A 24,280-nucleotide genomic window follows, 5' to 3' on the forward strand; every position below is an offset into this window, starting at 1 on the left:
AAACTCTGCTTACTTTTTTCCCCCTGAGCAGGCCCACAATTCAGTTTAACTGATTTCCCAGGCAGCTTCTGGGTGACAGAGCTGGAATCCAGCCGAATCTAGCCGAATCCACCTGCTTTGGGTCATGATACTGTTAGGTCACGGCCTATCCTGAACAATTCAACTGGATATCTGTGATGTATTCAACAGCTGCCAATGGAATACATAACTGTATGTGAACCACCTCACTGAAGCTGTTCCACTTTTAAACTCTCCCGGCTAATGTAGCCACGCCTACTATACAATACCAACCAATAAGATTGTATAACTAAAGTCCAATCACAGACGTTCCCGCTCAGGGAGCTTGATGGCACATGATTGGCTGGTTCTTCCTGGGCTACCAATAGGATTGGAGGGATTAGGATTCTAGCCCAGGACGAAGCTTAACATAGCACTTCAATGAGGTGGTTCACATACAGTTATGTATTCCATTGGCAGCTACTGAATACATCACAATAGCACACCTTAGATTTAATTTACATCTCTATGATCCCAGAAGTGACTTTGAAAAGTTGAAGTAGCACGACTGAACACACATGAAGCGGCCTTGTACTGAATAAGACCCTTGGTCCATCAAGGTCAGCGTTGTCTACTCAGACTGGCAGCGGCTCTCCAGGGTACAAGACATTCCCATCAACTACCACCTGTTGCTTTCAACTGGAGGTGCCGGGGATTGAACCTGGGACCTTCTGCATGCCAAGCAGAGGCTCTACCACTGAGTCACAGCCCCACTGGCAGATACTGTTCAGCCAATTTGTGAAGGGCTTCACGCTCTTTCAACTCCTACCATTCAAAACCTACTGACCCGGAAAGAGAACCCACTGAACTATATGGGATGTACGTCCAGGTAAGCTTGTTTAGAATAAGCCTGATACTTAGCAAGGTTTCCCCTGATTTTTAACTTAAAAACACCTGTAGTTTAATCCTGTGGATTAGTCACATCTGCGTTTTTGAAGACCAGACGCCCATTGGCACCAAATAAGTGAATCTTGAGTTGCCTCACTCCCTCTGAAAACCTGCAGACTGTCCCCTCACAGACAGAATACTTGGTAGCCATCTTGTCTTTCCCTCTCGCTCTTCCAAATTCCGTGAGGAGAAATGTGACTAAGTAGGGTTGCCAGGACCCCTTGGCCACCAGCAGGGGATGGGGGGTAGGGTTGCTAGATCCAGGTTGGGAAGCTCCTGGAAATTTGGGGATGGAGCCTGGGGAGGACAGGGACCTCAGTGGGGTTCAATGTCACGGAGTCCACCCTCCAAAGCAGCTGTATTTACGGGGGATCCCCAGGTCCCACCTGGAGGTCTGGCATCCCTATGCCTAAGTGAGACCCTCAGCTAAGGTATCGTGACAAACAATGATGCACATAGAGCTGGATCAAATTTCAGAACCCAGTTGCCTGGCAGCTACTTTACTTCCTGTTCGGTGCTGTGCCAAAACACATCTTTTTACGTTCGCTTCTAAATATAGGTAGTTTTTATGCTGTTGATGTCCAGTGGCCTGTTTTTAATGGCTTGTTCTTACACTGTGATGTTCTTTTAATTTTAAGCCGCCTTAAACAGGGCTCTGAAGGGGCGGCATAGAAATACCCTGAATAAATAAATTGAATGGAAGTGGATTAGGCCGATTACACAGGACGGCTGCTTCAAACCACATTTCAACAGGCAAATCCATTTCAGAATGGATTCAACCGATCAATCTCTGTTAGCCTCATTTAACATTTCCCAAGAAACACTTGTCAACCAATCTCCTTGTGGGAAATAAGGAAACGAAGAGACGGTTGGCCTCCACTTAAGAGCCACAGTTTATAATGGATGTTTCTAACATCCCTTGAGGATTTTAGCTCTACACTGACAGGTGAACTATATTGCCCTCCCCACAGGAAGAACCTTCCCATCTCGACAGAAACTCTTACGGTCAAAGTAGACATTTCTATGCCGATGCCTATACGTTTTCTCCCTTTAAAAAATTATTTTTATTTATTTATTTTCTTGATTTTTATCCCTCCCATCCGGCCTAGGCTGACTCTGAGCGGCTTACAGCAGAGTAAAAGTTCACAGAATACATAAAACGCGATTCATTACATTAATACAATTTCTCAAATAGTAATACAACAATATAAAAACAATGTTAAAATCAAACATGGTGTTAAAGTGCTAGTAAATTCCAGTTTTTGCTTTAATTCTATTGGTCTGCTTCAGTTTGGAAATTCTATTGGTCTGCTTCAGTCAGAAAATTAAAACCACTTTCAGGAGGCTGCAGGGTTCATCATTGGAGCTGACTGTGGTGATATAATTGTAAAACATTGGCTCCCTGAACAACTAATACTCAAACTCAAATGTTTTAATTTGCAGATTTTGTCACATTTTAAATGGACGTATGTCCAGCAAGAGAGACCCCTTTGAAGCAAGCTTATACTACGATAAATGTGTTTGTGTCTGAAGGGCTACATGACCCTTCTTTGTATTTCTTTCGCATTCATAGCTTTAATAAATTAATCAGTCAATCCAGTTCTGCCTGCACAAGAACTTGTGTAACACCTATAGCCGTTTCCTCTCTATATGCCACAGTGCCCGGAAGTTAGTTGCTCAGGATCTTGCACACAAGGAAACACAAGTGGTGATACAATAAGATGGACTTAGCGCAAAAGGCTACTGCCGTCTTTTTCTTGTGTTTCTGCTTGCACAGGAGGAAAGTTTGTCTTGGATCCAACTCAATGTCTTTCCATTGTGTTAACACAACTCACTGTGAACAATGTGGCAAACTGTCTTTAAGAGTTCCATGACCTTTGGGGGGGGATCTCTTATTTACTGTTTAGAATCCTTAACATAAAATAAGCCATGCTGGATCAGGCCAATGGCCCACCCAGTCCAACACTCTGTGTCACACAGTGGCCAAAACCCAGGTGCCATTGGGAGGTCCACCAGTGGGGCCAGAACTCCAGAAGCCCTTCCACTGTTGCCTCCCACCCCAAGCACCAAGAATACAGAGCATCACTGCCTCAGACATAAGAACATAAAATAAGCCATGCTGGATCAGGCCAATGGCCCACCCAGTCCAACACTCTGTGTCAGAAAGTGGCCAAAACCCAGGTGCCATTGGGAGGTCCACCAGTGGGGCCAGAACTCCAGAAGCCCTTCCACTGTTGCCTCCCACCCCAAGCACCAAGAATACAGAGCATCACTGCCTCAGACATAAGAACATAAAAGAAGCCATGTTGGATCAGGCCAATGGCCCATCCAGTCCAACACTCTGTGTCACGCAGTGGCCAAAACCCAGGAGCCATCAGGAGGTCCACCAGTGGGGCCAGAACTCCAGTAGCCTTCCCACTGTTGCTCCCCAAGCACCAAGAATACAGACCATCACTGCCCCAGACGGACTGTTCACTCTGTAAGTAAAGGTAAAGGTTCCCTTGCTCGAAAGCCAGTCGAATCCGACTCTAGGGTTGCGGTGCTCATCTCCGTTTCAAGAGCCAGCGCTGTCCGAAGACGTTTCCGTGGTCATGTGGCCGGCGTGACTAAACACCAAGGCGCACAGAATGCTGTTACCTTCCCACCGAAGTGGTACCTATTTATCTACTTGCAATTTCTTGCTTTTGAACTGCTAGGCTGGCAGGAGATGGAACTAGAGATGGGAGCTCACTCCGTCATGCGGCACCTGGGTCTCGAACTGCTGAACTACTGACCTTCCACAGTTCAGCGTCTTAACCACTTGAGCCCTCTGTACCTTGTGGCTAATAGCCACTTATGGACCTCTGCTCCATATGTCTATCCAATCCTTGACAAGTTGAAGTGCAGAACCACCTTAAATGGTTTCACTTCTTTCCCACCGTGTAAATATACATACGGATGAATGCCCATCTAATATAGGGATCAAGCTGGCCTGAACAATAGCAACTTGGCATCCTCCGCTTCATTTTAATAAGATTTACCATGAATGTGGAATGAACTTTACCTGGGTGTGTCCTCAGTGTTTCGGGGAGCAGGGGCTTGGAAAAGTTAAAATGAGCGTGGGCGTATTGTAAACATGACTGAAGACTAAAGAAGAGTAAGATTTATTTATTGGTTTGGTAGAGGAATGCCCCCTCACTGCACTTTAGTACAAATTTCTGGCTCTGTGATGGGGGTGGGGTCCTACCCATTTGCAGCAAGAGCTTGCTTGTGCATGATGGCCGTTGACGACAGCTCACGATACCGTTCAGCGGCCTGCCCCGCCTCAGTATCTGGAGGGTTTTGCATCTGTCACCAATTGTGTCTCGGTTTCTTTCCAACAGATCAACACGCATGTGCCACTTTAAAAAAACCTGAAACGTAAAGAAAGAGGCAAAACGGATGCCAAAGTAGTGTTGCTGGCATGTTTGTTGTGAAAATCGCAGAGCTGGGAGAAAACTGTAAATGGAGCAGCTAGTCTGACCTTTCTTTAAATATTCATCTCTTTCTTCCACCCAGAATTGCTTTTCTTAGGCAGAGCTCCTCGGGGTTCGGCATTCAGAGACGGGGGTATAAAAACTGAAATTTGTGTGTGTGTGGAGTGCCTGCCCACGGCAAATGAAAAAGCCGGTGTGTGTTTAGTGAGGGGCAAAGCGTCTCAGATAGTATGAAACCATCCTAGAGAAGATCCAAGTGTAGCGTGAAAGGGACTGCTTATTTGGGCTGGATTTGCACTCTGCCAGAAAAGCCCAAAGTCATCTGTCTCTCCATATGGGGAATGTGGCCGACGGCACTGAGGGAAGTCGGCTGCCACGAAGGGGGTTCAGTGGAAACGAGGATGGCTTTCTTATCGCTTCAGATATGTCCTGTTTTTAATATTTATCAGCAAGATGAATTCCATATTCTAGATTATATTTCCACTGAGTTTTGTACTCACAAGAAAACAATGGGATTGAAGGGGGGGAAGCTTGACTGTATAGAATTTATATTGTAACAAAGAATGAATAGATGTAAAGGAATAATACAGTTTCCACTTTCTTTCAACAGTGTATAACTGAATATGAGAATGGTCCCATCTTTTTGCTGCTGTGGGACCAAGGAGAGAGTTTATCATGTGGAACTAAATCCCCATCATCTCAGCCATACGAGTTCGGTCCAGACAACTGTGAGTATAACGGAGTTTGCAGAACAGATCTTTGCTACATCCCTTTTCTTTCTTTAATCCCCACATCTCTTCCAAAGAGGGGGGGAAACTATCGCGGTGCATGCGCAGAACCACCAGGGCGAATCAATCCAACCCCTCTAACAAAAGACTTCCCTTTAAATGTCTGACCCGAAAATGGCCTCCGTGAGATCTCAAACTCATCTAAACGCTAAAACAAGTGACTGTTCAAATGTCGGTTTTCGAAACGTGGTGGCGGAGCTCCGCCTATGCGCACACCGCCAACTCACTTTAAAAAATGGCCGGCAAAAAGCGGAAGCCTTGGGCAGCTTTCGAGCGGGGAGGGGGTTTAAACTGGAAGTGGCTCAACACCGCAGGAGCAATCAGACGTCAGAAAAGTGCGGCTGGAACCGGAGAATCAGGAAAACGTCCGGGTGACGTCATCGCGCTGCGTGCACAAAACACACACAGCAGAAGCTCCTGGAGAGGAGTGAAGATCCCCCCATGGGCAGCAAGGTAAGACCTGGCAACCCTAGCTGTGACTTCAGATGGAAGGAGAACTTGTGAACAGGCAGAGGAAGGATGCACAGGTAGGTGGGGGCACGTGGGTGAGGGAGCAAGAAGAGCGGCCTGGTAATGGGCATAGGGGGGCCCTGGGCACTCTCTGACCAGCCCCCCCCCGAAACACAGAACTGGTTCTGCCATAGTGATTATATGTTGGCCAAGGAAAACATTCAAGAGTCCCGACAGTGAATATTCTCCTTGGTTTCTGATGGGCTGTGGCAGTTGTGCACAACCTAGTGAGGCTGGTTTGCAAGTCAGGCTGAAGAGCAGTTGTGCTCTTCTGACCAGCGCTGCGTTTTAGCTCCGGGAAATTCAGACAAGGTGGTGCCTCAGTTCTGAAAGCGTTTAAAACATTATTCGATCATTATTTGGCACGTGAAAAGCCTACTCTTGGCAGACGGTCACGAGACAGGGAGGCTCCTTTGAAAAGCACAGACTTTGCATCTGTTCAACAAAATGCGCAGACGGAAGGAGAATTACTTGGTTGCTTAATGCAAATATATGCATGGTTGCCGATCTAGAACACAGATTAGCGGCTTTGTCGAATGAAAGCCAGGCCCGGCAGAGGGAAAAATGGAGGCCGCCTCATCCTGATGACCCCGGGAGAGCAGTTGCTAAATTACAAAAAATTTTTTTGCAAAGCTTCAAAATGCAACCTTGTTCTACTGTTAACTCAACTGTATCCTGTTTGCACAAAGCACAGGATTTGCATAGCAAGCCAGATCACACCTCATTCTTATTCTGGTTATAAAGATAAAGCCTGCCGGAACGAACATGGGATATAAAGTAAATCAACCAGAATTAAGCCCAGAGTAAACTACCTGTTAAATAGGGCGAAAAACTATCGCAGGAGAATTAGACTTTAACAAATATTTCTATGCAGTGCTTAAAAAGATAAGGCCCACAATTTTGCAGACTACAACACATCACAGCACTAAAAGCATACAATAAAAGCATTAAAAGTATGTAGCGTTGCAAATGATTGCTTGTAACCAAGTCAGGGCTACTTTAGACCAATAAAACCCAATAAGGTTAGTTCAGAGGCAAGCACAAGTATACAACTAGGGGTGTGCAAAGAAAACCCAGTATTTTTGAACCCAAAAAATATCAGTATTTCCTGATGTCCCTGAATCCCAATACCATAAACACCTTGCCTCTTGGGACTCCATCCGTGTGGTGCCTTTTGTAAGCACCGCCGAACGAGTGGCGTCCCAAGTGGCGAGTTCACCCGGAACTTGCTGCTTGGGACTCCATTCACCCAGGTTAATGGGTGTGGCTCCATTAGCCTGGAACTCACAGCTCGGGACTCCATTCGTGCAGCTCTGCTTACAAAACACATTTAAATGCCTTTTGCAAGTGGCACCGCACGAGTGGAGTCCCAAGCAGAATTCACTCACAGCTTGCAAAAGGCATTTAAAGGGAACAACCTTTCGCAAGCCGCACCACAGATCAGCTGGGGCGGCGTGGAGCCGAGTGCCTGGCTGGGGCTGGCTCTTGGTATAGCTGAACATCCCCGAATAAAAGCCCCCCAAAATTGGCTTTTGGGTGGGCTTAGCTAGACCAGTAGTCGAGTACGGATCTCTGATCTGTATTCAGCTTAAGTGATACCCGAAAAATACCGATTTTTTTGGGTGTTTTTTGTTTTGGCTATGCCAAACACACACCCGTATATACAACAGCAGGCTGCTATTTTGTGGCTGCGCCCACCACACTGTGTCAGAATTACAAAGGTGCCCATGAGCTGGAAAGTCCTCCAAATGACAGCCTTTCAAATGACAGTCTTTCAGATATTTAAAGAGAGCAATCATGTCCCCCCCTCAATCTCCTCTTCTCCAAACTATACATTCCCAAGGCCCTTAGCCTTTCCTCGTAGGGCTCGGTCTCCAGACCCCTGATCATCCTCGTTGCTCTCTTCTGTACCCTCTGGCCTAGATCCAGCATGGCTGCTCTACATACATTCTTGCAGGCTTCTAGCTTCACAGACGGTACTGAATCCAGCAGCTCTCCATGAAGAGTGTGAATACCATTGCTGTCGTAAAGTAAAGGTTCACTTGTAATTGTTCTTCACCCATAACTTCATAAGCAGCTGGAAGCTTATGCTCTAACACATCGTCTGAGCAGAAGCCCTTGGCTTGGCAGAGCATAAGGATACTTTATACACTTTTAAGAGCCAAGCACTACTCTTTATAAGCTGAGCACTGAAATGCTCTGCTTTAAACTGGCCAAGGTAGAAATGGTTTTCGTTTTCACACCGAACACGTCACAGGTTGAGCCGACAGATGAAATCCATAACGCTGAAAAAAATGTAGAGCCGATTATAACTGAGAGAGTAAATCGCACCCACATTCAATACGCACCACACTTTGCAAGTTTTTCCTGTGGTTTCCTTTTCTTTTTTAAGTAAGAAGCGATATATCACAAACCAAATACAGACAAAGAATTGGACCCAACCAGTTTTCCCAGTGGTGAAAAAGGAAGGAGGGGTCCCATTTGACTACCAAAAAAAGCTATGCTGGGAATGATGGCGCTCACGTGTTATGAAGGCCATGTGGGATGGTGAGCGTAGTAAGGAGGGAATTGGGTGAGAGGGAGAACATAAGAACATAAGAGAAGCCAATGTTGGATCAGGCCAATGGCCCATCCAGTCCAACACTCTGTGTCACACAGTGGCCAAAAATACCAGGTGCCATCAGGAGGTCCACCAGTGGGGCGAGGACACTAGAAGCCCTCCCACTGCTGGATGCAACCCATATCGAACAAATATAGATATGACATAAGGATGTCAACACGACTGCTTTCGGGATGGAGATGGACATTACCCTTCTTACTGTAATGGACTGTAAGAGATGGACTGTAAGAGATAGGCTTCACAGGTCTCAGTATGGTCCTAAAACCTCAAAATCAATTTGACCACGAGCAACAGAGGGACAAAAGAACTGGGCGTGTACACCATGGGAAGAAGTGCCTCTCTCGATACCCTTCTTCAAATCTATTAAGACCAACTGTCTGTTTTGCCCTGATCTGGATAGCCCAGGCAAGCCCTACCTCAGAAGCTAAGCAGGGTCGACTCCGGCAAGTACTTGGATGGGAGACCTCCATGGAATACCAGCAGTCGGGAGGTGGGGGCAGGCTTTACTCAGCCTCCTCTCTCTCTGAGTATCCTCCAGGCCCCCAGGAAGGGTCAGTCACCAGACGTCGCCATGACTTTCAGGTGCACGCACACACACAAATAATTTTCAACCCCCCCAAAAAAAAGACTACTGTCGGTTTCCAGCCAATACAGCAGAGATCAGGACACAATGGGAGATTTATTGCAAGTCTAGCTTGAACACAGCCCTGACCTGGACGGCCCAGGCTGGCCCGATCTCACCAGATCTCAGAAACCAAGCAGGGTCATCCCAGGCTAATATTTGGATGGGAGACCTCCAAGGAATACCAGGGTCGTGACGCGGAGGCGCGGACTCTAATCTGGGAGAACCGGGTTTGAGTCCCCACTCCTCCACTTGCACCTGCTGATGTGACCTTGGGTCAGTCACAAGCTCTGGCACAGCTGATGCTGAAAGAGCAGTTTGTGTGAGAGTTCTCTCAGCCCCACCCACCTCACAGGGTGTCTGTTGTGGGGAGGGGAAGGGAAAGGAGTTTGTAAGCCGCTCTGAGACTCCAAGTGAAGGGCGGGGTATAAATCCAATCTCTTCTCTCTTCTTCTTCTTCTCTTCCCTCGAAAATCCTACTAAGTTGCCGAAAATCAGCTGTGACTGGATGGCACTTTCTACCACCCGCTTGAACAGATCAGTTTGATGATAGGATTCCTGTCCTTCATATAAATTATACCACCACGACATAACCATATTTGCCTGAATGCAAATGTTGTGAATGAGAGGCAGATGGGCAAAATAGGCTGGTGCAGTTACGGTGAAGGAAGAGTACACCGGTGTCCCTGTGACGGGGAAGAGTATGGGAAAGAATGAATTTCTCCAGACAGAGAGCATCTTTTATAACCGACAGGGAAAACACGCTAGCTTTTTGACGTGTTGTGAACACCTCCATGTTTTGGCAGGCAGAGCCCCAGGACCTAGCACCCAGAATCTGAAAAGGGGACCTGTTCCTTTATTTGTCACTCTTTGCTATCTCTGGGTCCCTCCTGTGTTGCGGTCTTTGGCCTGCATTTTGGCAGCACAGTTGTGAGTGCGTTTACCACGAGGGATAACAGGGAGGAATGAGGCTAAAGATGTTTGCAGGTGTGCCTGGGGAGGGGAACATCATGCAGCCAACAAACACCAGATATACCATGCTGTAAATACCTACCGTAGTTGGTAACTTTTCCTTTATCTTGCTAGATGTAGCTACCCGGAGTTTGTACCTCGTAGGACTGAAGTTATTTCACTAAGAGAGTCTGCCACATTTCCTTACCCACCTGCCCTGGCCGCTCGGTATGCTAAAGAAATACCCCCCGGTAGCACCGACTTTGGGCAACACCGTAAGAGGAGGAAAGGCTGATTTTTACCCAAGGTGGTGGCAACTGTTGGAGAAAAAGAGGACAAGAAGAGACATTCTGCCCCAGCTTCCCAACTGCACTGTGAGCTGGCTGGTGACGTCTGGGGAGAAAGTGCCCTCACACTGACGGGGCAGTTAAACAGCCCTGGCACAGGGTGGCACTGCTCTGCAACAGCAAATCTTTTTTTTTTTCCCAGTGGAACTTACCTGTAAGAAAACGTGCCCAAGACTGCATTTGTGGATTCTGACCCTGGGTCTCCTTCCTCAAAACTAAGCCCCACTGAGTTTAGCAGAGCTTAGTTCGGATAAAGCGTGCATCATTTCTTACCCCTAAATTTGGGGAGAGAGCCAGTTTGGTGTAGTGGTTAGGAGCATGGACTCTTAATCTGGGAGAGACCTTGAGTCAGTCACAAATTCTTTCGGAGCTGTTCTCTCATGGGCAGTTCTCAAAGGAGATTGTAAGCCACTCTGAGGCTGCGGTCACACGGACCTCTTACCGCGCTAGTTTCCCTGCAATTCTTCTATCCGTGACATTTTATATTGCTTGTAGGTGGTCAGACGGTCCCTCTGTCTTCCGCTTCACTCGCGCAAAGTACTGATTATATAGTGTGCTGTCCCCGCGGCAGCACGGTTTTTTTTAAAAAAAACCTGCTCATGCACTTGTCTTCCCATGCGCTTGGGCGTACATACAAACTAAAAAATACCAAAATAAAAGCTAGTGCCTGTTTGTACATGCGCATAATTTAAACCGGAAACACACACACAAAAAAGGGGTGGGGGTGGGAGGGTAGCGCGGTCACGGCGGATTGCTGTCCAGATACCAAAACCGCGGATACAAAGCGCGAGATATCGGAAAAACACCTGTTCCAACGGGTGTCAGAAAACGCGGATAAAAAGAGCGAAACCCGCGGGACTCAGCCCGCTTCGGTGCGGGAGGCGGGTTTGCCAATATGAACAGGAAACTTTAATGTGCGAGGGATCAGCAGCGAAGCCCGCACTAAATGTCCATGTGACCTGACCCTCAGACTCCTTCAGGTAGTGAAGAGAGGGGTATAAATCCAATCTCCTCCTCTTCTTCTTCTAAATGAAGACAAGTGCTAAAAAGAGCTGTGATCTGATGTCCTAATTTTCAATTTTTTATTCATACACCGCCGCTGGGGGGCTGCAAATGAGACCAGAACAGCAGTATTGGGAAAGAAGTGTTTAACCCTTTTCCCTGCACTACTTTCCTGAACTAAATTGTGCCCCTGAATTTTCTACTAGCACCACTGAGGGGGGGGGGGGGGGGGAGGCAAATGCATCTCTAAAAAAATAAGTATTACAATAATAAGGAAGATCCAGCACCTATAACTCTTAGAAGCAGGAAACTGTAGCTTGGGAGAAACTTCTGCCTGGTTCTTAGCACTTCGACTGCCCACACCATCTGAGGCTAGATAGGCAGCAACCCAAGAAGAAAGGGCCTTCTTGGTTGTGGTACCAAAACTTTGGAACTCCCTCCCCAGGGATGATGATGATCAGGAGGAGAAGGAGATTGGATTTATACCCTGCCCTCTTCACTCGGAGTCTCCGAGCGGCTTACAAACTCCTTTCCCTTCCCCTCCCCACAACAGACACCCTGTGAGGTAGGTGGGGCTAAGAGAGCTCTTTCAAGAACTGCCGTTTCAAGGACAGCTCTGACAGAACTATGGGTTGCCCAAGGTCATCCAGCAGCTGCGAGTGGATGAGTGGGGAATCAAACCCGGTTCTCCCAGATTAGAGTCCGTGCACTTAACCACGACACCAAACTGGCTCTCTGTCTCACTCTATCGGTGCCTTCCACCAGTTGGTGAAGACTTTTTCTTCTGGCATATCCCCAATAATGGTCTCCAGTTCTGGTGTTGTACGTTTATGTGTTTTTATTGAATTATTTTATAATTTTAAACGTTTTTCATTGCTTTAATGTTTCTATGTGTGCTGCCTCAGGGACCCTGATCGGGTGGAAAATCAGCATAAAAATGCTTTAAATAAAATAAAAGTGTGTTTCCAGTGAATAACTTGTAGTGACTGTGGTGAAAGACACAGAAACGCAAACTCACAAAACCTATTTATGCATGATACGAAAAGCGATGGCGCGGCTCCAGCTCTGCAATTAAGCAAATGTTAAGCGCTCTTGAGTTAAGACTGCTCCGGATGGCCTCAGGAAATGTCTGCCTCTCAACCCAGACACTTCACCTGTAATAACAGGATGAAACTCCTTCTATGGGCTGCTGCAAGATTTGCTGAGATGATGTACTAGAAGCACTCTAAGAATGACACACTCACAGACGTTATTTCTATGGATGCAACTGAGTAGGAGGAAAGTGTGCTATTGTGGCCCTTTCTTATATGTCCTGGGAAGTTTTAATCATCACTTTGGGGTCAGGAAGTAATTTTTCTTCAGGCCAGTTTGGCTAGGGATCCCGGAAGTTTTTTTGGTCATCTTCTTGGCATGGAACAGGGGTCACTGGGTGTGTGTGCGGGGGAAGATATTTGTGAATTTCCTGCATTTTGCAGGGGGTTGCACTAGATGACCCTGGAGGTCCCTTCCAACTCTATGATTCGTTGGTTGTTGTAGATTTTCCGGGCTGTATGGCTGTGGTCTTGGCATTATAGGGCCTACAATGCCAAGACCACAGCCATACAGCCCAGAAAATCTACAACAACCAATGAACACCGGCCGTGAAAGCCTTCAACAACATATTCTATGATTCCATTGAACTAAGATTGAGTTCAGTGGCACCATTAAGACCAACAAAAGTTTCATTCTGGGTACAAGCTTTCATGTGTGTGCACACTTCATCAGATACAAGTGTGCACGCATGCAAAAGCTTATACCCAATCCAATCCAAAGCCTTTTATTGGCATATAAATAAAAATACAGTAATCTAAGTACACACAGAGTCAAATTAAAATTGCCGAGTAACATCACAGAGTATCATCATAAAGAAAAACCTAATTCATCATATCATTTATCAGGCCATAGGGCCATGGCACTGCAGAGAAACTTTGCTGTTATTTCAATTATTTCTGTGTCTGTGTTATCGAGCAAGAAAAGAAGCTTAAAATCATCAGGGGACTCTAAAAAATGGCCTAATATGGGATATAGAAGATCCCGACGGGACACCAAATAGAGAGGGCACTGGAAGAGAACATGGGCAACAGTTTCAACACAATCCTTCCTACAAGGACAGCACCTGCTAGGATAGGGAATCCCTTGGAATCTGCCAGATAAAATAGCTGAAGGAAGAACATTAAATCTAGCCAAGGATATGGCTCTACGCAAATTAGGAGCTATGAGTTGGTAGAGGTATACTGCTGGAAGATTTGCATTAGGAATAATCCCCAGATGTAAGGGAGAACAGGTTCTGTTAGCCAGGCTATAAAGAGCTTGTAGCTCTGATCCCAATAATCTAGATTTTATTTTTAAAAAGGCCTCAGACTCAGAAAGCATATATAAGGATTCTAGGGACAAATTCAGGGAACTTATTTTGGCTTCGATGTAAGATAGCCATCTGGAATCATCAGATTCCGAAAGTAGTTGGTACATATAACTGAAGGGGTCAGAGTTAAAATGGAGTCGTAACCAAAATTTAATCGTGTAGATCCATGCTTTAGTAGCCAGCAAGTTCTGACCGCACTCCAAACACAAAGCAGCATATGGAACACACATAGGTACCCCCATGATCTTTCGCAGAAAGGTAGAGTGGACTCATTCAACTGAAATGTCCATTGAGTCAATCCAGAGAGGTACCCCATACAGTAACTGAGCTCCAGTTTTAGCACTGAAGGCTTTAAGTGCAGCCGGCACATACTGGTTACCTCGAGCAGAAAAATAGAAGCGAGAAATTGCTGCAGCACTAACTTTAGCTACATTAATAGCCATTTTATGACCGTAGGTCCAAGTAGCATTGGATTGGAAATAAATGCCCAGACATTTGAAGTGCTTAACCTGTTCAAGTTTGTTGCCATTAATAATCCACTTATGAGATTTTTGGGGATAGGGAACGACTAATACCTTTGATTTTTCATAATTCAACTCCAATCTGTTAATCACGCAATATTCGTGGCAACGGTTCAGTAAACGGTTTATACCTAGAATTAAGCTTTGTTGGTCTTAGAGGTGCCACTGGACTCAAACTTTGTTCTGCTGCTTCAGACCAACATGGCTACACATCTAAATCTATTGATTCCAGCTGTAACCCAGGCAGAGAGGTCCTGTTAGTACTGGCTTCATCAAAAGATGTAAAACTTATTTGAGAAACTCAAAGTTCCAAGTATGGCGAAGTTAGGTGACGAAGTATCGAAAAGACCTCCTGGAATGATAAAATACAGTAAAATGCAAGATGCCTGTCCAGTCTGAACCAGCACTAGGAGGCTGGCAAAATATTGGTAGCTAGTGATAACTGTGGGTGCTCTCCAGCGAACACTGCTTCTGTACACCCTCCGCTTAATTTAGTGATTGCACTCACTGTCTGCTGGGCGGCTGCTTTCCCGAATGCAGGCAAGCCTCCTTTGACCCTAAGCAGCATTCCCAGAAAAACAACTACTGTACCAGAGGAAACGAAAGCTGTAAAATTCCACCCTGTTGGAGCATCAGGGCGAATGATGGTTCTGCACCCCCTCCTGCTCTAGAATTGTCACAGCTGTTCACACCACTCTCCATCCAGAATTCCACAGACACAGACAGACTTCATGGCTCAATTTCAGCCCCCCCCGGCCACACCCCCTTTTCCTGCATTGTAAGTGAAAACTTCTATCAACATTATTATAGTTTACTGTTGAGCACCGATTTTAATTGTAATGATTATTTATTGGTTTTTAAATTGTTTTATGTATGGCATTTGCCTCTTATTTATTTATTTATTTATTTATTGTATTTCTATCCCGCCCTCCCCGTAGGCTCAGGGCGGCTTACAAGTCGTATTACCAAGTCATAACATAAAAAAATACATACATTAAATTTTTTAAAAACCAGTTATAATCATAGAAACATATATTCAATACTCCTCGCATAAAAACCAAGATGGCCATCTCTTACAATCTCATTCAAGTGCTCAACCTCCAGATTACCCTGTACCCAAATTCTAGTGCGTTGGTGGTGTCATGGCGTTGGTGGTACCATGGCGGTGGCGGCTCCTATTCGAACGCCTGGCGGAAGAGCTCCGTCTTGCAGGCTCTGCGGAACTGTGCTAGGTCCCGCAGAGCCCTGATCTCCTCTGGGAGCTCATTCCACCAGATAGGAGCCGCCACCGAAAACGCCCTCCACGCATTTAATAGCTCGGGGACCTGGTACATCCAGCAAGTTCTGCTTCCCCGACCGTAGTGCTCTTGGGGGAATATGTGGGGAAAGGCGGTCCCTTAGGTAGACTGGTCCCTGGCCATATAGGGCTTTAAAGGTAATAACCAGCACTTTGAAGCGAACCCGGTACGCTATAGGCAACCAGTGCAGCGCTTTCAGCACAGGCTGGATGTGATCTCGTCTAGGAAGATCCATCAACAGCCTGGCTGCAGCATTCTGCACTAGCTGCAGCTTCCGAATTTGCAACAAAGGCAGCCCCATGTAGAGAGCGTTACAGTAGTCTAGCCTCGAGGTGACCGTCGCATGGATCACAGTGGCTAGGTCCTCCCGGTCGAGGAAGGGAACCAACTGCCGTGCCAGCCGGAGATGGTAAAATGCCGACTTGGCAGTGGCTGCTACCTGGGCCTCCATCGTTAACGAGGAGTCCAGGAGCACCCCCAAACTCCTAACCTCCGACGCCGGCACCAGAGGCGCCCCGTCGAAGGTCGGGAGAGGGAGTCCCAACCCCCAATCCCAACCCCGGACCGATCCGACTCAGCCCCAGGACCTCCGTCTTATGTTAGCCGCCCTGAGCCTATGTAGAAGGGCAGGATATAAATCTAATAAATAAATAAATAAAAATAAGTAAAATAAAATAAATAAATTTCCGTTTGCTTTCCACCCACTTCTGGCTTTTTATTGCACATGATTTCACTCAGTGAGCTTTCTTTCTTTCTTTCTTTCTTTCTTTCTTTCTTTCTTTCTTTCTTTCTTTCTTTCCTGATAATAACTACATTTTTGCCCCCATGTTATTCTGGAACCAATTTCTAACAGTTGTCCAGTGACGATCTGAAGTACTTATCTGCATGTTAACAAAAATGTTGACTGTCTTGGCCTCAGTGCTCATTTCACGCCATTTGGCAAATGAAAACATCTGAGACACAAGCGAGGGGAGACGCTGCTCAGGTCAAGTTTTGCACGCAATTAAATCTCAAGCCATGGCATTTGCTACAGTTTATTTTCCGCCGGCGGCGAAGAGCAGACCATAAGGGTGTACGACAGATGTTTCCTTTCAGTTCTCTACCAGACAGTGTCACAGTAAAGACACGTTTGATATACAAACTTATTTTCTTCATGTTTGGAGCCCTGTGGCTTATTTTATTCTTTTTTCACACCCATTCCTCTCATACCCAAAACTCAAAGGGCCTTCTGCCAACCAGTTATGGTTGCCAACGTCCAGGTGGCACCTGGAGATCTCTCGCTATTACGAGTGATCTCCAGATGATGATCAGTTCACTTTGAGAAAATGGCTGTTTTGGAGGACGGACTCTATGGCATTATACCCCGCTGAGGTCCCTCCCCAGACGCCAACCCCCAAATCTCCAGGTATTTCCCAACCCAGAGCTGGCAACCCTACAATCGACAGAGCAGTGAAAGGGCCATCCGTGGTCAAAGTAGGGTTTTCGGCATGCTCGGGGGTCTTCTGCAGAATGATGTTACTTGGTTAAAAACAATGAAGAGAGGAGATTTTACGTAAATGACACTACTCATTTGACTTACAGGTTCTGAGTAGTGCCACATTAGAATCCATGTAAACCAGGCTTTAAAAAATCATCTTAAAATCATTTCCTGCATGCACTAATGCAGAGATGTCGAACTCATTTGTTATGAGGGCTGGATAGGACGTAAGTGTCACTTTGTCGGGCCGGGGCGTGTGTGACATAAAACATAATGCCAGGTACTGGAGATAGAAACTGCATAAAGGACAGCAGGTGGTAAGCTCTGAGTTGGTGTCTCCTCACTGCAAGGCCCCAGGGGCCGGGGGGAGGGGTGCAGGGGGAAACCCACATGGGCAGACTGGAGAGCCAGCAGTGCAGCACTGGGCAGATGCTCCCACACTGCTTGACTGTTGCAGACGAGGTGGTTCCACCTTGCTGAAGCCACAATCCGAGTGGCTGCGCCCACTCCCCCCGCCCCCGAGCAGTCTCCTGTTCCCTCCCTTGCACTAGCTGCTCGTGGGCCGCATTGTGGCCCTGGAAGGGCCAGTACCGCCCCCCGGGCCATAAGTGTGACTAATGTATGGGGGGGGGGGGAAATTCAGAACAGACAATGTAACCTTCAAATCCACCTGGCAAATGCTAGCGCCAGGGCGGAAAAACACCAAACACTTTTCAATTCAGTTACCAGACACCAGTAACTGCCCGATAAAAGCTCACAACAACATCCATGAGAATAAACTGGTGGCGCTGGTGAAACGTCAATTAAAAACCCATAAACAATCTAGCAAAAGCAGAAGCAGAAATTGCTTTTGGAACCAACGAGACCGTCGGAGACAAAGAGGAGACAAGAAAAGCGAACAACTCTGCCTAGGGTGCCAGAACGCCACTGGGCTACAACCAGTGTTCCCTCTAAGCTGAGTTAGTGTGAGCCAGCTCACAGTTTTTTAGCCTCCGGCTCACACATTTTTGTCTCAGCTCAGGAAGGAGGGCTCCAGAGCAAACTAATTTATGGAGTAGCCAAATTCCTCGCTCACAACTTTAATGCCAGTAGCTCACAAAGTAGAATTTTTGCTCACAAGACTCCACAGTTTAGAGGGAACACTGGCTGCAACGGCACCAGCACAACCAATGGGTATCCCATGTAAAGAAATCCCATGTAAAGAAATGCCAGCCAAGACCAAGGAGCCGAGAGCCCAGCAACTGGGACACCTGCCACACCCACCAATCACAAAGCGGCATGCCAACCACACATCCGTGCCAGATAGATATGAAAGCAGCAAAACCAGCACAGGACAATCCTGCCACGTCTCCCTGACATCATCCTGCCTCCATGCACTCACAGAACGCCACAACGGGCAAAACAAAGGCAACGTGGGGTCTTCTTCTGCAGGAAGGACCACGCTGTGCCTAGTAGGAGCCCTGGACGTCTACGGTGCTCCTGGGAGTTGTATAGATGGGTGTGCTGCCCCCAGCCAGCGTTTGAGACTGTAGTTAAGCAGAACTGCCAGATATCTTTAAGAGCAGTGGTCCCTGGGAATTGAAGTCTTTAGTTAGACACCCCACAGCATCCGGCACACAGAGGCGCGCGAGGGTTCGAGTTACAACTCTCTTCCTGTAGCCTTTGTTCTCTATAACCAGCAAGGAGTGGGGAGAAGCATCCCTTTCACCATTCAGCGTCAGACGGGATAATGGGGGTTCCTATCCCGTTCAGCAAACGTGTATCCCTTTTGATAGGAGGAGACACAGAGAAGGAAGCATCCATGTTCCAAACAGGCCACCTCTACTTGGGGGGGGGGGGACTCTCCAGAAAGATGTGTTACTGGGCCAAAGGCAAACAAATGAACAAACAAAACACAAATGGCTTATTGAGAGCAGGATATACTCCAGGATGAATCTTGAGAGGAGTTAGTTGTCTTCACTGGAAGGCTAGCATATACTGCACGGTTAATAGGGTAGTCTATTGCAATGTTTATTGTGTGTACCAACCCCTTTTTTACTACAGTATCCTCTAACTCGGTATATGACAGAGGTGGCCAAACTGTGGGCCGGGAGCCACATGCGGCTCTCTCACGAATATTGTGCGGCTCCCGGCAGGGCGGCTGGGGAAGCGAAGGGGAGGAAGAAAGCAAGTTTAGCTTTAAATGCATTCTCAAAGCTCCCCCCCCCTCCGATGGCTGGCTTGGAGAAGGCATTTGTCTCTTTAAATCCCTACTCCAAGTCAAGCCAGCCAGCGTGGGAGGCTTGGAGGATGCATTTAAAGTTAAAGTTGCTTCCTTTCTACCTCCCCCATCTATTTGCTTTCTTTGTTTTTCTCTCTCTCTTTCTTCCTACCTCTTTCATTCTCTCTCTCTCTCTGACAAATAAATATCATTAGCAAACAAATAAAATATAATTGGACAAATAAATATCAGTATCAATATTTTGTTTTTATTTTCGGCAGTCTCATCTCATTTAACGTTAATAAAAAGCAAATTTGCATATTTTCCAATAAAAATGTGTGTAATATTTGTTCATGTCTTGCGGCTCTCAAACATCTGACATTTATTCTGTGTGGCTCTTATGTTAAGCGAGTTTGGCCACCCCTGGTATATGAAGAACAGTGCAGGCACACGAAAGCTTATGCCCAGAATAAAACTTTGTTGCTCTTAAAGGTGCCACTGGGCTCGGACTTTGTTCTGTCCCCGACCTTCATAACTCCTTTCCATCATCATGGCACGTCATGCCTTAGACAGTTAGATTTGAGTCCAGTAGCAACTTAGAGACCAATTTGTTGTTGGTATCTAAGGTGCTAAGGTAAAGGTAAAGGTTTCCCTTGCTTGAAAGCCAGTCGAGTCCAACTCTAGGGTTGCGGTGCTCATCTCCGTTTCAAAGCTGAAGAGCCAGCGCTGTCCGAAGACGTTTCCGTGGTCATGTGGCCGGCATGACTAAACACCAAGGCGCATGGAACGCTGTTACCTTCCCACCGAAGTGGTCCCTATTTATCTACTTGCAATTTCTTGCTTTCAAACTGCTAGGTTGGCAGGAGCTGGAACTAGAGACGGGAGCTCACTCCATCATGCGGCACATTCGGGTCTCGAACTGCTGAACTACCGACCTTCCACAGCCTGCAGTTCAGCGTCTTAACCACTTGAGCCACCGCAGCTCCAGCACCACTTTAGGCTCTAGTTTTTTTACTTTAAAAAATGCTGATCCTGCAGCAATGTGGCCTGGGGCGGGGGAGATGAGGGGCTCCTGACCTGCCCCCCCTGCCCCCCACACAAGGGCTCTTGGTCTGTTCAAGATTCAGTGTCGCTACTATCTGCACTCTATTGCGTTCCGTATTTAGTGTTTTACGAGCTTGTGTCGTGTCTTGCTATGTCATTATTTTGCTGTACTATACTACAGAAAACAGCAACACAAAGATAATTTCTATCAGGGTACCTGCCTTTTGGAGAACCTATTTGCCAAATGAGAGAACGGACGGCATTTTTCCTGCTTATCAAAATAATTACTCTCGAGCACTGGGTCCATTAATAATTCGTGACCTGGAAGAAGGCCATGAAACATGCAGAGAATCCTGGACGCATGTAGTCACTGATAGCATCTCCATTATCTATTGAAATGTCGTAATTGGACTACACTGTCCACGGTTAAATATTGGGAGCAACTTTTTGGCTGCTTTTACAAGCTTTGGAATAGGTGTTAACCATTCATTGTTCCTTCCTTATGAAACTTTATATATCTGAATAACTGGAAACCTATACCTTTGAGTAATTGTTTGTAAATTTATATTGTTGGAATTTCATATGCTATATGACAGTAAATTCTAATAATTAGTATGCAGTAAACATTTTGGTAGGAGCTGCGGTGGCTCAAGTGGTGAAGACGCTGAACTGCAGGCTGTGGAAGGTCAGTAGTTCAGCAGTTCGAGACCCGGGTGCCACATGAGGGAGTGAGCTCCCATCTCTAGTTCCAGCTCCTGCCAACCTAGCAGTTCGAAAGCAAGAAATTGCAAGTAGATAAATAGGTACCACTTCGGTGGGAAGGTTCCGTGCGCCTTGGTGTTTAGTCATGCCGGCCACATGACCACGGAAACGTCTTCGGACAGCGCTGGCTCTTCGGCTTTGAAACGGAGATGAGCACCGCAACCCTAGAGTCGGATTCGACTGGCTTTCGAGCAAGGGAACCTTTACTAAACATTTTGGTGCATGGTGTAACTTTGTTACTTGTAATCTTTCCACGCTGTGTGTTCCTGGTTTTGCTTGTTTTATTCCCTTCTGGCATTAAAAATAACTAAGGTGGAATCTTGCTTGCAACCTTGTGTGTAAAGTATTGCAAAGCATTCTACCTCCTCTAAATAAAGAGTATCAGTGGGCTAGGGAAGGGATAGTGCCCTTTGGATTCTGAAATGCCTCCTCTGGCTTTCCTATCCTCGCCTACTTACCAGCTATGTAATTCGGCAAAGGCGGCTTTGATCTTCTTTACTGAACTATCCACTTCCTCCTTAATCATCATCCGGTATCTTGTTAGTGAAACAGTGCAGCGTTGAAGATCTTTCACTGATTTTTCAATATTTGGACCTATGAAAACAACCAAGCATCAGAAAACTTCATCTGCTGTCAAATATAAGCCAAAAGTAAAGAAAATAGAAACCAAAAATGAGTCGGTAACCCTAAGAGGAAAAAAGCCCCGTTGAATTTTTAAAAATCCAATCTGCATGTTTTGCAAGCTCTTTTTCAAGGACAAGTAAAACAAATATTTCAACCCTTACCAAGCAGAGAAACTGAGAATATAATGGGTTTGATGACCAGACATTGGGCTTGTGTGTTCCTGTTGCTTCATTGTTGATTTTTCCTGTGCCACACGTGTTTTGCTCCCTCTAGTGGTTGATGTGATATTTCAATGCTTTATGTCCGGCATATCTCCCTGCAGATTTAAACTGCAGATTTTTACTGTCGGAATAAAGCGATGTAATATAAAGTCGACCACTAGAGGGAGAAAAACCCCTCCACCCCTGTAGCTACAGGAACACACAAGCGAGGAAAATGAGAATGCGGGAAAGCTCACTGTTTTCTTGGAGGGGAACTCAGCCCTAAACATTTAGGAGTTCATGGCTCCTAAATCCCCTGCAATGATGGAGTGATACTGTGATCTGCAAGACTGCATTGGTGCTACAGCAGTCTGTGCCAGTGTCCCCGGTGGTGGTGTGTGGTGTAAAGTGCCATCAAGTCATGGCGGACTTAGGGCAACCCTGTAGGATTTTCAAGGCAAGAGACATTCAGAGGTGGCTTGCCATTGCCTGCCTCTGCATAGCACCCATAGCTTTCCTTGGTAGTCTCCCATCCAAAAACTAACCAGGGTTGACCCTGCTTAGCTTCTGAGAGCTAACAAGGTTGGTCTAGCCTTGGCCATCCACCTACAGTGTTCCTAGTACAGGAAATCACCTCACAGTGGTGAGGTGCCTGAAGTCAGACACCATTGGTGACCAGAGAAAACCTGCAGAAATGTCTTTTCCCAGCCAGATAAACAGGACACTTCACATGGTTGAGAAAGTATTCAGGGAAACCTTATAAATGTAAGATTTACTTCTTGCTGACAGCCCAGAATCACGTAATAATTGAAAGTGCTGCAAAATTTTTGTATGAAGCTTCAAGAAGGCGTTCATTATTCCTTGCAAATTGAGTCTTATGTTCTGTATGTTATGCCAATAAAGGCCGATTGATTGATTGATTGATTGATGTGAATTTCCCCTACAAAGTTATCGACTGAGTTTCGGAAAGACCTGCCCCTCCCCATACTTTGTTGTACAGAAAGATCGCACAAGTATCTATGCATTTTTGCAGATGGATGCGAAATGAACTCTCTTGCCAAGCTGCCAATGGAAAAACACCTGGAAAAACTCTGTGTTCACATGAGCTGCACACATAATGGTATACTTGAGTGCGTTTTTTTCGTATGTATTTTTCTAGCTGTCTCTTGGACTATTCTTGCGCATAAAACTTCATGTGTGAACCAGACTTTCCGTTAAGGACAGGCATATCTTTCTAAATACAGGTTTCTTCATAGGAAATGCCCTTCCCTGGATGGTCCAGGCTAGTCTGACCTCATCAGATCTGGGAAGCTAAGCAGGGTCGGCCCTGGTTAATATTTGGATGGGAGACCACCAAGGGACACCGGGGTCATGACATGGAGGCAGGCAATGGCAAGTCACCCCTGAATGTCTCTTGCCTTGAAAACCCCACCAGGGGTCGCCGTATGTCAGCTGTGACTCGATGGCCAGAAAAATAAAGAAGACGACCAGAATCCGTCTCTAGGAACGGGCTGTTGGGGGAAAGCCCACAACTTTGAGATGATGTCCCTTGTGACTGGGAATCTATATTGCCCCCAATGCTCCCTCTAAGCTGTGGAGTCTTGTGAGCAAAAATTTTACTTTGTGAACTACTGACGTTAACGTTGTTTGCGAGCGATTTGGCGGCTGCACAACTCAGTTTGCTCTGGAGCCCTCCTTCCTGAGCGGAAACAAAAATGTGCGAGCCGGAGGCTAAAAAACTGTGAGCTGGCTCACGCTCACTCAGCGCAGAGGGAACACTGATCCCCCCGGACTATTTTACCCATTTGCCATGACAAAAGCAGGGGACCTGTGAGGAACGATTTGGGAATCCCCCCACCCTCCAGGACTCTATCAGCATTTAAATATCAGCATAAACAGCCCAGACTAGCCCGATCTTGTCATAGCCTGGGAGCTAAGCAGGGTCGGCCATGGTTAGGACTTGGACGGGAGACCGCCAAGGAAGTCCAGGGTCACTAAGCAGAGGAAGGCAACGGCAAACCACTCCTGCTCCTCTCTTGCCTTGTAAACCCCATGGATCGGTCACTACGAGTCGGTTATGATTTGACGGCAGGCCCCCCCCCCCGCCCCCGCCTCACTAGGCACTTTACTGTTAGAAACAGTGACACATCAATATGTTGTTGATCAATTTTCCCTATTTGCCTTTATGACACAACCTAGAATAGCATTTGAGACGGGAGCGTCTCTTAAAAGTCTACTGGAATTCCATGGCTATGCAACAAGAAGAAGAAGGAGAAGGAGAAGAAGGAGGAGGAGGAGGTGGTGGTGGTGGCTACAAGCATGGACGGCTTCAAAAGGGAATTAGATAAGCATATGGAGCAGAGGTCCATCAGTGGCTATTAGCCACAAGGTATAGATAGGGGCTCTAGGGCAAGTGATGCTCTGTCTTCTTGGTGCTTGGGGGGGGGCAACAGTGGGAGGGCTTCTACTGTCCTGGCCCCACTGATGGACCTCCTGATGGCACCTGGTATTTT

The 24,280-nt window shown here is 46.6% G+C and overlaps 1 protein-coding gene across 1 annotated transcript in view; it reads right to left on the minus strand.

The window, feature by feature from the left end:
* Window positions 1–24,280, minus strand: part of SPATS2L (spermatogenesis associated, serine rich 2 like) — a 64,044-nt gene that overhangs the window by 14,891 nt on the left and 24,873 nt on the right. The window contains exon 6 of the mRNA XM_015424330.1: window positions 21,402–21,537. Within this exon, the coding sequence (XP_015279816.1) occupies window positions 21,402–21,537 (136 nt within the window). The remainder of the gene's footprint in view (window positions 1–21,401; window positions 21,538–24,280) is intronic.

This window comes from Gekko japonicus, unplaced genomic scaffold (assembly GCF_001447785.1).
Source record: "Gekko japonicus isolate JY-2015 unplaced genomic scaffold, Gekko_japonicus_V1.1 scaffold3001, whole genome shotgun sequence".
NCBI classification, from domain to species: Eukaryota; Metazoa; Chordata; class Lepidosauria; order Squamata; family Gekkonidae; genus Gekko; species Gekko japonicus.